The sequence below is a fragment of the Elgaria multicarinata genome, chromosome 6 (genome assembly GCF_023053635.1).
Source record: "Elgaria multicarinata webbii isolate HBS135686 ecotype San Diego chromosome 6, rElgMul1.1.pri, whole genome shotgun sequence".
Taxonomy (NCBI): Eukaryota; Metazoa; Chordata; class Lepidosauria; order Squamata; family Anguidae; genus Elgaria; species Elgaria multicarinata.
In genome coordinates this window covers 74,154,760-74,167,714 of record NC_086176.1, presented here as the reverse complement: position 1 = coordinate 74,167,714, position 12,955 = coordinate 74,154,760, and the positions used below count along the sequence as shown (strand labels likewise).

The following is a 12,955-nucleotide window of genomic DNA, read 5'->3' as shown; positions in this document are numbered from 1 at the left end:
ACTAATTTGCTTAAATATTAATGTAAAACTCCACCATCACTATCACAGGATCAATCACAAGTCAATCTTCCTCCGGATGGCATCTCTTACATCCTTTTAACATTCTGATAACCCATCCTATGAGACACTGGAAGTGAAAACAACTGCCACTGCCTTTATTTTAATTATTAAACCCAGAATATAAGCTGGAGCTACAAGCCAATGAACCTTAGGAATCTTTGCTCCAAAGAAACCTCACTGTATGCTGCCAGACAAATTTTTGAAGTCTTTACGCTCCCCTTTCCATCCTTGTCCCAAAATTTTGCTACCAAGTCATGCAGACTCATGGACAGAATGCATATTTTACTACTAGCCCCTATCTTCTCTTCCAACTGGTTCATTAGCCAGATGAAACACATTATTTTCCTCTAATATCTGCCACAACTGAAGCTTGAACACTTAGGATAAGCACTGATTACCTCTGAACTCTTTGCAAAATTACTGAAGGATTTCACCACCACCACCACCCTTTCCCCCTCACTGCAACTCCCTCTGCTCTCAAATTCCTTTCCTAGTTCCATAAATCTTAATCACAGTTTAGGGCATGGATTTACTGGCATACTGCGGTTAATGAAAATAGAAGTGAAAGCTTCTGATCTCCTCCATGTGACTGCACCAGAGAGGGGAAGGTGGAGCCCATGCACCTAGGCTCATTCCCATAATGATAAACCATTTTTGAACACAGACATTTTGTTCTCACTACAGTTAATTAAAACAGAGGATCTAACACAAGGGAGGACTAATTTCCAGGCTTTGGACTACCATATACTACTCCTGCCGCACTAGCAAAATAAAATTGGTGGTTTGCCACCAAAATTCAGCAGCGAGCCACTGTGAAGACTCAAAAGGGCCACATTTAACTGGCAAATACTTATGAGGAAGATCACATATGAGTCTGCTTGTCTTTATAACAGTAACAGTGGTCCTGATCCAAATCAGGTCCATGTACTTATACTAAAGAAAAGCTAATCCTCAGGTACATGCTACGTGATTAGTGTAATGTGTAGTTAGGCTCTGAACCAGATAAGAATATATACTCTAGAAGGTGTTCCCAATCTGTGTACTGTACACACACAAGGAGAGCTTCCACGGATACAAGAGGCTCTCCTTCAGAAAATCGCCATCCACTTGTAGGGAGTGATGGAAATGGCGACTGAGCGGAGCAGGGCTAGCACATCCCGCAGAATTCAGTCACACCAAAGGAACTACTTTTATTTTAACATGCAGCCTTCAAAGTTTTCTATGTCCTATGTCTTGAAAATTAAATCACAATTTTTCTAAGTACCTCTATCTTATAGCTTCCCTCTCCATCTTAAAGGCTTCCCTCTCCATCTTAAAGGGTTCAGGTATGCAAAAGAATGGGTGAAAATTAATGCACACAAAAGGCTTAAGCCTCTTTCTTAAATGATACCAAGAACGCAATTTGGACTTACATTTTTCCAACAAAAATGATGTAGCATAGATGGCTGAAAACTATAATCTTTTAAGTGGAATTAAGTTCTAAAAAAGTAGGAATTAAATTAATTAAATAAACTAAAGGATGGGTGCTGCCCAGCTCCTGTGAAAAGCTATAGTCTTAACTACATGCATTCTTTTTCAGCCAATCATAAAGTTCTTTGTGGAAGCATGGACTTTTCTGAATTAAAAAGCAGCATATGCAATATTTCAAAGGATTAGAAGTCTGAAAACAATATTGGCATAACAAGAATCTGCACCACTGAATTTAAAAAAAAATGAGGAAAAAAAATCATAATGCAGGATTTAGGGTGCAACATGTTGAATACTTTAGAGAGAGGGGAGATTAACTAAGGACTATTTTATACATTATAAAAGTGTTTTGTGATATCTCCTGTTTTTTATGCCTGGCACAAGAGTTCCCTCCTTACCATGCCACACATTTTAATGTTACTTTTTAATTAATCTTTCTTTGATATTGAAACTTACTTTAGTTTGACTATAAAATGGTATTTAATCATTCCATCATATAAAACAACCTGAAAATAACTCTATCAAGATCCCTCCAAATCTCCCAATCTCAAGCAGCTATGTATCAGCTCCTAGGCATAGAAGAAAAAAATGAAGAAAAATGGGAAGACTCTCCTCTCCTATGAACATTTAATGCCATGGCTACTTGGTATGTCTAGAGGGATTTTAAAGGCCTATTGCCCTCCAACAAATTATAACTACTGTAAACCTGGAATCATTTTGTTTTAGCATGGAGAAGGGGGCCTAAATATCTCATGAAGTTCTTCTGTGTTGGATTTCCCCTTTTTCAATATACTGCGACAGCAAAAAAGGAGCCTTTTTTGAAAAGGAGAGTGAGGGTCACAGAAGACTACACCACACTACATACCTGCAATTAATTTCAGGGCATAAGAAAACCAGTAATTCTAATGGGGAATTTTGTTCTCTTTTGAAATTCTAGGCACTTTTCAGTAAAACTGGACTTTTAATAAAATCACCTTTAATTTGTGGCACAAATTAGGGAGACACACAAACTATTGGTCAAATTTGATTCCTGGAACTTTTTACATTTGCATGTTGAATGCAAAACCACTCCTCCTTGCAAATATGACCATTTCCATGGGGATATAATCCTTGATATTGTTGGTTCCTTGTTGCCAACTACACTTGATATGCTTCTACACTGAGCAAGTTAGCTGGCTTGCTTCATTACTGTTGCAGTTTGACTAACAAATTCCTAGATCCAAAATTCTTTACCTGCAATAAATTATGCTTAAATCCAGTGTGTTTTGTTATAGCAAAAGTCCTGTCTATACTGCTATCTTTATGGAAGGAGCTGACCCAAAGTAGGGCATTTGTAGCCAAATGCATCACAAGTACTGATCAGTATCTGTACAGAAAAAGACTATATAAAAGTTCATAAGAAAATCAACCCCATTTTATTATATTCTGTGATGACAGAAAACTTGTGAGGTTTATATGAATCCAATGGGAAATTTAAAAAAAACTACACTTACTTGCTGACATGCTTAATACACACTTACCACTTCTCTCTGTTGTTCTTTTGGTGTCAGCAACACCGACAATAATATAGTTCCAAGATCTTGGTCAGGGTAATGAGGATCCTTCAGACTCAATGTAACATCGATTGGCCTAGGAAACCAAACCGTACACAAACACATCTGTTGCATAAGCACTAAAATGAATGCTTCTGAAGTGTCAGGTTCTGCAAATGGCTTATACCTATATATAAAGTTGTCATCTTCTGTCAGTACACTACCAGCTAGGGATGCAAAGCAAGACACAGAGCAAGGATTTTGACAAATATATGTCAACACACCTTACGGATTCCACAGACTCTTCCAAGAACCTGAGACAACAAGTACACACTCCTTGATGTACACAATGGGCACCAGCTTGGGGAAGGCTGCTCTGTAGAGTGATATGCACCTTCTTCATATTCAAAACTTTCCTCAAGTTGCACAACTAGTCAGCAAAAGAAGGAACATAACCCTTGGTTGTTTCCACACTAGCCATTTAATCTTCAATTGTATTATCCTTCACTCACTCTGTTGTTACAGAAATCCAGACACAGAAAAACTGAACTGCAGTGGGCTAGCAACTAAGTTGCTCCCTTGATATAAAAACTAAATTTGGATGTCTTTTCTGATTTGAACAAAGCTGAAGCATCAAAATTCCACATGTGGACTAGTAAAGCATTGTTGATGCAACTGGTGGAAAGCATGGTCTACGAGGTTCGGGCAATGTGCTTGGTAATTCCCTTCCAGAATGTACTGCCAATGCATTGACTTTCTCCATTACTTTGAAACAGTTAGTTTGAGCTGTTGTTCTATAAACACACACACACGCACGCCATATAAAATAAAAGCGAGGATAACAAAAGTCCCACACAGTACACAGTTCTTGATCTCCAGCCTGTTGTGTTCAAGAGGAGGGGGCTGCACTAGATCCTGCCACCTATTTTGAAGAGGCGGCAAGTTGGTCCACCTGGGACAACTGTTGACTCTACTAGCAAGTGTTGCTGCACCCTAGAATCAGAGTACCTCCAAACACCCTGCTCCCATTCTTGCCTCTGTCCCTCTGGGGGAAAGGGAGAATGGCCTTTTCTCAGACCACAAGTATTTCCCTTCACTAGTTCTCTGTCTCCTCTGCTCTGCTTCAGGTAACCACTGTTCCCTCAAGACAGCTTTAATCCTAAACACATTTTCTCAGGAGTAAGACACATTGCAATAAGTGGTGTTTACTTCTCAGTATACATTCTTATAATCTCACTGCAAGGCTGCAAACCCCTACAGTAACCCCACCCACTTTTGCCTCTGCCACAGAGACAAGCATCAAAGGATGTTATCGGGGATATGGCACTATACAAAGCACTCCGTGGAGCTACAGTTATAATTGGATTTCCAGCTTACCGAGGAAGAGCAATGCTTCAGCAGTGGTAAAGGGTAAAAGCAATCATTGTCTTCCCATACTTGTAGAATAGACTTGAATGGATACTTATCAGAAAGTAGAAACCAGATAAAAGAGGATCCACAGAATGACTGACAAGAATTGGGGTGGATGGGAGGTAAAAAAATGAAGAACAGAAGCATTATCCTCTCTTGGTAAGTAGGTAAGCACCTGAGTGTAGAGATCCAAACATAGAAGTTGCCTTATACTGAGTCAGTATTTGTTAAATGGCAATGAAACAAAGAGACTGATAATTCAATTTAAAAAATGTAAATGTATGCATGACCATTTAAAACAGCGTTAATTGGTAATTGCTAAGTTAACACATGTATTGGCACAGGAAACTATTGCATCTATTAATGTCCAGGACTCAATTTCTTGACACAATTCAGCAGCATCACAACACAATACCTATTTTGCTCTAGTGAATTGAGGTCCAAAAAAGCAGATCCCATGAAGTCGTCTTGAAGCCCGAAGTCATAATCAAAGACCTAAGATGGACAAAAAAACCAGTTTCTTTTATTTCTGGGTATTCCATTAACAACCATAGATTTGAGAAGATTAGCAAAACAAAGTTTATACAACGTATGACTTCAGCCTGTACAAGACCTTTTGATGGGACATCAAATTACAAATCAATGATACCTACAAATCTGTATGATGCATTTTTAAAATGGGGTTTAAATTTCTATTTTCCTTTTCTTTTTCCTAGCTAGGTAGCAACACTTTCCAAACACTGACTTAAGTTACCTGGTTTCATAAAATGACCTTGTAAAGACAAGAGGGTTGGACATGGACCCCCTGAGTAACACTTTAAAGTTCTTTTGCCTCCTTAAGAGTCCCACCTTCCTTCCTTTACCTTCTCCTTTCCAATAACGTGGGGCTTAGGCTGTAGACATGGTGTGAGTGGCACACCAGACACTGGAGGTTTAACACAACAGTTTGCCAGTATATTAAAACAACCAAATTAATATGAAGGTATTTAGTCAATAGAGCTCAGGGATACAAAGGCATTAAAAGAAACAAAAGTTGCAAAAAACACAAGTTCCTTTATCCTAGCTGCATTTAGGCTTTTCCAACTGTTTCTTCCTCATGCTCTCATCTTTTCCTGCTTTCTGCCCTCTTTTTATACCCTCTTGCCCCTAAACAGAAAGTACTGTTTCAACCTTGAAAAAATTAAACTTAATTGGAGAAATGAAACTTAACCAGGGAATAAATCTTAACAGAAGAAATGAAACTACTCCTCTCAGGGATACCATCTCCCAACAGAAAAACCCCAGGCCTCTAGGCCTGACTTTATTACCTTGCCTTGTAGGTCTCCAACCTTCACAGGCCTGCTTTGCACATATCAACTGACTATAGGTTAAACACCCATAGTTAGTTGGGGCTATGCAGGAACAAGCAGGTGGACTATCTCCTGCACACTCACCACTTCCGCTTTGCATCTGCTTTTGTAAACAACCCAGAAACTGATGGTTTGTTGTTGGGTTAAAACTCTGTGTTGTTTCTCCCTCAACAACCCAGAGTTCTGGATTTGCACATCATGACAAACAATCCAGGAACGCATCATTCCTGGGTTGTTTGCAAATGTGGATGCAAAGCGGAAGCAGCAAGTAAGTGGGAGGCAGCGTGCTTGCTAGCTCTGGTATGGCCCTAACTGTGGGCTGTTTAACCCATAGTTAGTCATCACGTGCAAACTGGGTCAATTGGAACTTCTATGATGGCAACTTCAAGCTGCATAGCATTCAAAGGATAAACTGCAGCACTGAGTGGAGTCATGCAATACCAAATTTAACTATGGGCCAAAACAGATATTACTTTAAATCTGTATCTAGCAGCTATGTCTTTTCCTCATTTTTACAAGGTGCAAGGAGACCAATTTTGATCACGTCTTTAGCAAAGGAGGGGGTGCTAACCCTTTCCCCCATACACTATGAGCCATATCTGGTTTAGGGCTATGGCACTTACTTTAGAGAAAAATGGACAAAAAGACTCAGTTGTTAGGTGTGGATTTAAAGTTATGTCTGTTTTGGCCTTATTCTTAAGTTGAATTGCTTGTAACTCACCTTTATATACAGTTGTTCCCTTAGATTTTCAATAATGATAGAACTTCTTTCTTCCCATACAGGATTAAGATTCTTATGGATTGTTTTGCTTCTAAAGATTTCTTTTCCACCAATTTTAAACTTGACATATGGATCACTTGTCCCTGAAACAGAAATCAAGATCAAGTATAACATCTGCATGCATTTGGAAGTCTTCTTCTTTTTAAACAAGATGACTGACATACATGTTTTTAGAGACTAGAGAGCTCAATATTTTAAAAAGTTTAGTGGATGACTGAAGTGTTGAAACTGACAGCGAATTATTATTATTATTATTATTATTATTATTACTACATACCACCCCATAGTCGAAGCTCTCTTAACGGTTTACAAAGATTAAAACACGGAACATTAAAAACAAATATACAAAATTTAAAACCATAAAAAGCATAAAAACAGATTACACACAATATCCATCTATTCTGGGTCAATTAAAAACTCAACATATGCTGTTAAATGCCTGGGAGAAAAGTCTTGACCTGGCACCGAAAAAACAACAATGTTGGCACCAGGAAAGCCTCAGCAGGGAGATGGTTCCATAATTGGTGGGGGGGACCACTGAAAAGGCCTTCTCCCTTGTTGCCATCCTCCAAGCTTCCCTCGGTGTAGGCACCCAGAGGAGGACCTTATTCTATTTTGTGTACCAGACCAAATGAAGTTACTCAAAGATTACATGATTATTAGTCTGAATATATATGCTGTGAATACATAACTCCATGCCATTTTGATTATTGTGTTTTACAATTTCCATGTAAAATGGATGTCATGAAATTATGGGTCTGATATGAAAGTCTTGCGTATTTTTGAAAACAGTGTATTCTAGAGGGGGAAAATTGGTATACCAACTTAAATATTTAATTGTGATACACATTTTTAACATCTTTCTCCCAAATAATGAGACTTGCATTTAATGCTTTAAACTAAAAGTATGTAGTTCTCAGGAAACTAAAAAGTACTCTGGAGTATTCTCTACCAGAAAACAGCTTTTCATAATGTAAACATGACCCTTTCAGATGCCCATTAATTTCCCTCTAATCTAAATCAATTTTAAAGTAAGTCCTCCACTTAGTGCACCAAATGTAGACACGTAAACATTAGTGTGTCTTGCATAACATATTCACATGTGCATTACTGTATAAGAGAGCATAGATCCGCATTACAAATTTAACTTCATACTATGTAGGAATTTCAGAGAAATTTGTGATATTATATCAGGCCACAAGATGGCAATACATACTGCCCATTTCAGTTTATAATTAGATTAGATCTAGCCCTCTGAGTAAAGCTGAGTTCATATCAGTACAATCATTAACAAGTAGCCTGTTTATATAACACACTCAAGTGCTTTTTCATAATTTTTTTTTTTTTTTTGCAAAATACATAGGAAATCTCATTTTATATATTTTCCACAAAGTAATTAAACTAATAAACACTGGACTACAAAACGCACATATTCATTTGAGGAAATTCTTGATCAGCCAATACAAAAATTGCAAAGCAATATTAAAGTGTTTTCTTTCATTTCATGTTGGAATCATGGTAAAACTGTATTTTCTAAATATACAATACCTGCAAATTACCCAATGTTATATTGGATTACTGAGCAAAAGTTGTGCCTCCATTGTTAGGATGTGTTCTATTTGTGATATGGCCAACATGCAGAAAAAGTATCTCAAGCCATTTTCAAAAAAAATAATTGGTTGACCTCTCTGGTTTCAATACTAATCTTACAAATTAAAATAATAATATTGATCAGATTATCTAACCCTGTAATAAGTGTGGGTGGGTGGGTGCGCACACACATGCATGCACACACACACACACACACACACACACACATTAATATAGTTTGGGAGGTTAAATGGTGTTATCTAGCAAACTGGTGTCATTTGGGCCGCATGAATATTTGTCAACAAAATGTGTTCACTGGAATCAATAATCTAACCCCAAGCAAACCCACATGGCAAAAATGAATGGCTTTCAGTGACTGTTTACCCATGACAAGTATATCTTATGCATTAAATTACACGAAACCCTTTTCCATTCGTTTCCTTTCTAGCTCAAAGTGCACATAAACTGGCACAATGTTCTGAATAAGATAACTGAAAACAGGTGGATGTTCAACTGCACTACCACTCAAGGAAAGCCAAAAAAAAATGCTCTAATAATTCAAGCAGCTTTCTAACACTCTGTAACTAGTGAGAGTCTTTTGTAGTCCACTAATGCTACACTAATTATAAAAACAACAAACATTTTGGGCACATGGTGGCAGTATCTTCCCATTAACTGGAAGTTCCATGACAAATTGCAAACTTGCAGTTTAACTACAAGATTAATAGCCTTTCAGTTTAACCTACAAGGTAACAACTTCTAAATATAACAGTGCATTAAATCAAGACAAGATCTGCTGCCAATGTTAGACCTGCTGCTTTGCATGGCAGTTACTGCGCTCTTTCCGTGCCAGTCCTACTAGTTCGTTTACCCTAGCAGCAATAGGTTAGGAGGTGAATGAAGACCATATATGAATTGTGGGTGTCCAGCCTGCCAGTACACTGCAACCTGCCACTCAAACACCCTTCTGTCTGGAAATGCCCTTTGTAATGCCTACCAAACAAAAATATCTAGGATCCACTGAACCTATCTGCTGGCAAAAAATTACGGAATAGAAACTGGAATGCTCTGCAGTATGGAATGTTTATATATGTACACCCCTTAGCTATGAGCAGTGGTACAGCTGAGCCAGGGCTTATGGGAATGCACCCCTGGCACTTTTTTATTAGCAGGGACGCTGACCTCAACTTCCACGCTTCTCAGCTTTCCCTGTTCCCTCTGAACTTAACTACAATCCTCACAGTAGCTGAGGAAAATTGGATTTCCCCAGCAACAATATATTGTTTCCTGTTGTAATGCAAACTATTTGGGGGAGAGTTGGGCCTAATCTACACCAAGCAGGATATTGCACTATGAAAGTGGTATGGAAGTGGTATATAAAAGGCTGGAGCCACACTACTGCTCTATAGCGGTATTGAGGTGCACTGATGACTGTTGGGGGCCATTGACACATACTATATACTGCTTTCATAGTGCTATATCCTGCTTGGTGTGGCTCCTGCTTTTTATATACCGCTTTCATACTGCTTTTATAGTGCAATATCCTGCTTGGTGTAGATTAGGCCTTGATCTTGAATGGGCAATTAAGACCCATTAGCTTTATAAAAGCCCTGCTCCTGGTGGAGATGAAAACTGATAGAACTATTTTGGGTTTTTTGTTTGTTTGTTTTTAAAAATGGATCAACACAGCTGCTTGCATTGTCTGGATTCTCTTTGGGTCATGGCTATAATAGTTATTATTTATTTATTTATTTATAAAGCACCATCAATGTTCATGGCGCTGTACAGAACAAAATAAGGCAATCTGCCATACGGCTTACAATCTAAAATCACCATAACCAACAGGGGAGGGAGGGGAAAAACCAATAGGGGTAGGGACATTAAAACTAAATATAGACTAGTATGACCACGCTACGGTTAAAAAGCTTTCAAGAAAAGAAATGTTTTCAAGCGAGATTTAAAAACAGAAATTGACATTGTGGTCCGCAAATGCACTGGAAGAGAATTCCAGGCATAGGGGGCAGCAAGCGAGAATGGGAGAAGACCAGCGAGAGATGTGGAAAGTACTGTCATGATGAACCCCTGCACTTCAGAATTTAGCAATGCACCACTGAGTGTGACATGCACCACATTTAAGTTGGGACTAAGAGTCTTGGTAGTATTTCATAAGCAATAAAAGCATTCCACAGTTATCACATCTTATATGAAACAGGGAAAAATAATGAGAAGCATCCAAACTTTCTGATCAGGAACTCTAGTAACAAGGGCACAAATTAAGCAGCACAAATCTTTTAAGAACCTGGATCATCTACAAAAGGTATATTCTCTCTCATGTTGCATAGTACTGAACTTCTTCTTTCCACACATAGAAATTAAAACACCCTGTCAACTTAAGTACCAGCCCCCAATCAATACAAAAAGGCTTGTCCTTTTTGGAGAATATTAGTTATTTTGAGAAACTATTTAGACTGCATTGTTTCTGTAAAGGCAAGTATGATTACATATAGTTTGCAAAGTCCTACATAAATCATCATAAAAAAATATTGTGTCGTCTCCTTTCCTAAATATCATGGAAACATATTAAAATTTTATTTCTTGAATGGTTTGGAGCCTTCTTCTATTTTTAACCTACTATTATTGATGGCCCTTCTTTTCAGTTGGTCTTCTAGAAGTGGTATATTCTCTCTCTCTCTCTCTCATATTTCACAGCAATTGAGCTTCTTTCCACACATAGGAAGTTGCTCTTCACAGCAATTGTGCTTCTTTCCACACATAGGAAGTTGCTCTTCAACTCAAGTTCCTAAGAACAAGTTCATCCTACCATACTCTATTAATTCCTCCTCCTGATGGGAGACTTGTTCAGTGCTAACATCGCTTCTGTCTTAGATACAGTTCCTTCACTTTATTTCTGTGCTGTTGTAGCTCTCAATTTCACACCCCTTTTAATGTATGCAGCAGTCTATGAATCTCAGAGCTATCATTTCAGGTTGTCAGGCTGTTAAATAGTAATCATTGAGCAAAATCCAGGCCTTTTCACTATTATACGGCCTGACCTCCACACTGTCAGTTGGTTCACAAGATTAGAGCTGGAAACAGGAGATTCCATTTGACAGAAATTGATAGGTCCCCAAATACTAGTTCGGCCTTTAATCCTAAAGTATCACACAGCAAACGACTACTTCCAGGATAGTAATTTTGCTGAAATAACATCAACTAGGATAGTCATAAAGCAACTTCAAAGGCACACCATAATAAAACGTGGCAGGACTGCTGACTCTGTAATGGCATAAAAGGCACTGTAGGCTTCAGGGAGGGAGGAAGAAGTCAAAACAATAGAACTCATTTATCATGGAAACTACTATCCATTCCTATTACCAACTCTTTGCATGTTTACCACACTCTCCCAACAAACTACCGTATTTCTTCGATTCTAAGACGTACTTTCCCCCCCATATAAACATCTCTAAAAATGGGGTGCATCTTAGAATCGTGTGTGTGATTATTATTCTTAGAATCAAAGCTTTTTTTCTGTTGGTGGTACTGAAATTAGTGTGTGTTTTACAATCGAAGAAATACAGTATTTGCCCCTCCCATTTCTATCTTTGCTCACTACAAGGAGAACAAGAGTTGTCTGACTATAAATGTGTGTTTTCCTCCTCCTGATATTGCTTGTACCTGGCTAAGCTCACAAGTGAAGCAGAAGGGAAGGGGTAGTGAAGCAAAGCAACAACATGCCACGTTCCAACATCTGCAGCGACAGGCATCCACAAAGATGAGAGCCTCTCTTTCAACTGGCACCTCACTGTTGGTCGTGAGAGTTTTTCTCTAAGGATGACCCTTCATCGCCCATGATGTGGAACTTTGAGAAAAAGGCCTCTGGCCTGTTTCGTTTTGCCCTGTGGGCTGTTTGACTGACCTCTCCTTTCCCACATTTTGATTTGTGGATGCATCGCCTCTGCTGAGCTCCAGGTACCCAACTGCCCACCAAATCTACAATAGGAAAGGTGCCCTGCTCGCTCAGCACTACTTAGCTAAAATTGGAGATCTCCTTGATGCCAAGAGCTGAAACTGCTCAAGGTGCAAGACCCCAAAGAGGATGTTTGACAACCTGAGTTTGAAGGATATGGCTCCAGTGCTTTTTTAAAAGAATAGTTTTAAAACCTCAAACTTTAAAAAGTTGCTAAAAATCAACAGATGAATGAATCTGATTCAAACTTGGCATGGCTAAAGCCTTCCTTAAGAGCTATCATAGTGCCAACTTTCAGTGCTTCAGCTTTAAAAATGCCATTTTAAAAAATAATAATTTTAAAACCTCAAACTTTTTTAAAAAATCCTGAAATTCAATGGATGAACATATCTGCTTTGAACCTGGCATGGCTAAAGTCTTCCTTAAGAGCAATCATGGTGCCAAGTTTCATCACTTTATCCTTAAAAGTAACATTTTTTTAAACCTCAATTTTTTTAAAAAAATCTAAAAATCAATGAATGAACAGAGCTGTTTAAAATTTGGCATGGCTAAAGTCCTGCCACACTATCCCTGAATGCCTTCAAACAGAGACAGTGGCTGGATGAGAGTAGATGATACACATCTCTTCCCCCCCGCCCCCTGAACTGTCCACTCTCCCTCCAACTGCCTTTCTGATATTTCTGCTTGGAGGTTTCATTGTCTCAACTCCAGTGTGTCCAAGACTGAAATTTACTCCCAAGTCCTGCTCTCCCTATATGCTTTCTATTATGTATTGACAATGTAACCATTCAGCATGCTG

General features: G+C 38.5%; 1 protein-coding gene across 5 annotated transcripts in view; it reads right to left on the bottom strand.

The window, feature by feature from the left end:
* MCTP1 (multiple C2 and transmembrane domain containing 1) overlaps window positions 1-12,955 on the bottom strand; it is a 230,857-nt gene that overhangs the window by 157,198 nt on the left and 60,704 nt on the right. For all 5 annotated transcript variants that reach the window (XM_063129601.1, XM_063129602.1, XM_063129603.1 and 2 more), the window contains exons 3-5: window positions 6,540-6,682; window positions 4,885-4,964; window positions 3,048-3,156 (exon numbers count right to left, since the gene is read on the bottom strand). In XM_063129601.1, coding sequence (XP_062985671.1) covers window positions 3,048-3,156; window positions 4,885-4,964; window positions 6,540-6,682 — 332 coding nt within the window. The remainder of the gene's footprint in view (window positions 1-3,047; window positions 3,157-4,884; window positions 4,965-6,539; window positions 6,683-12,955) is intronic.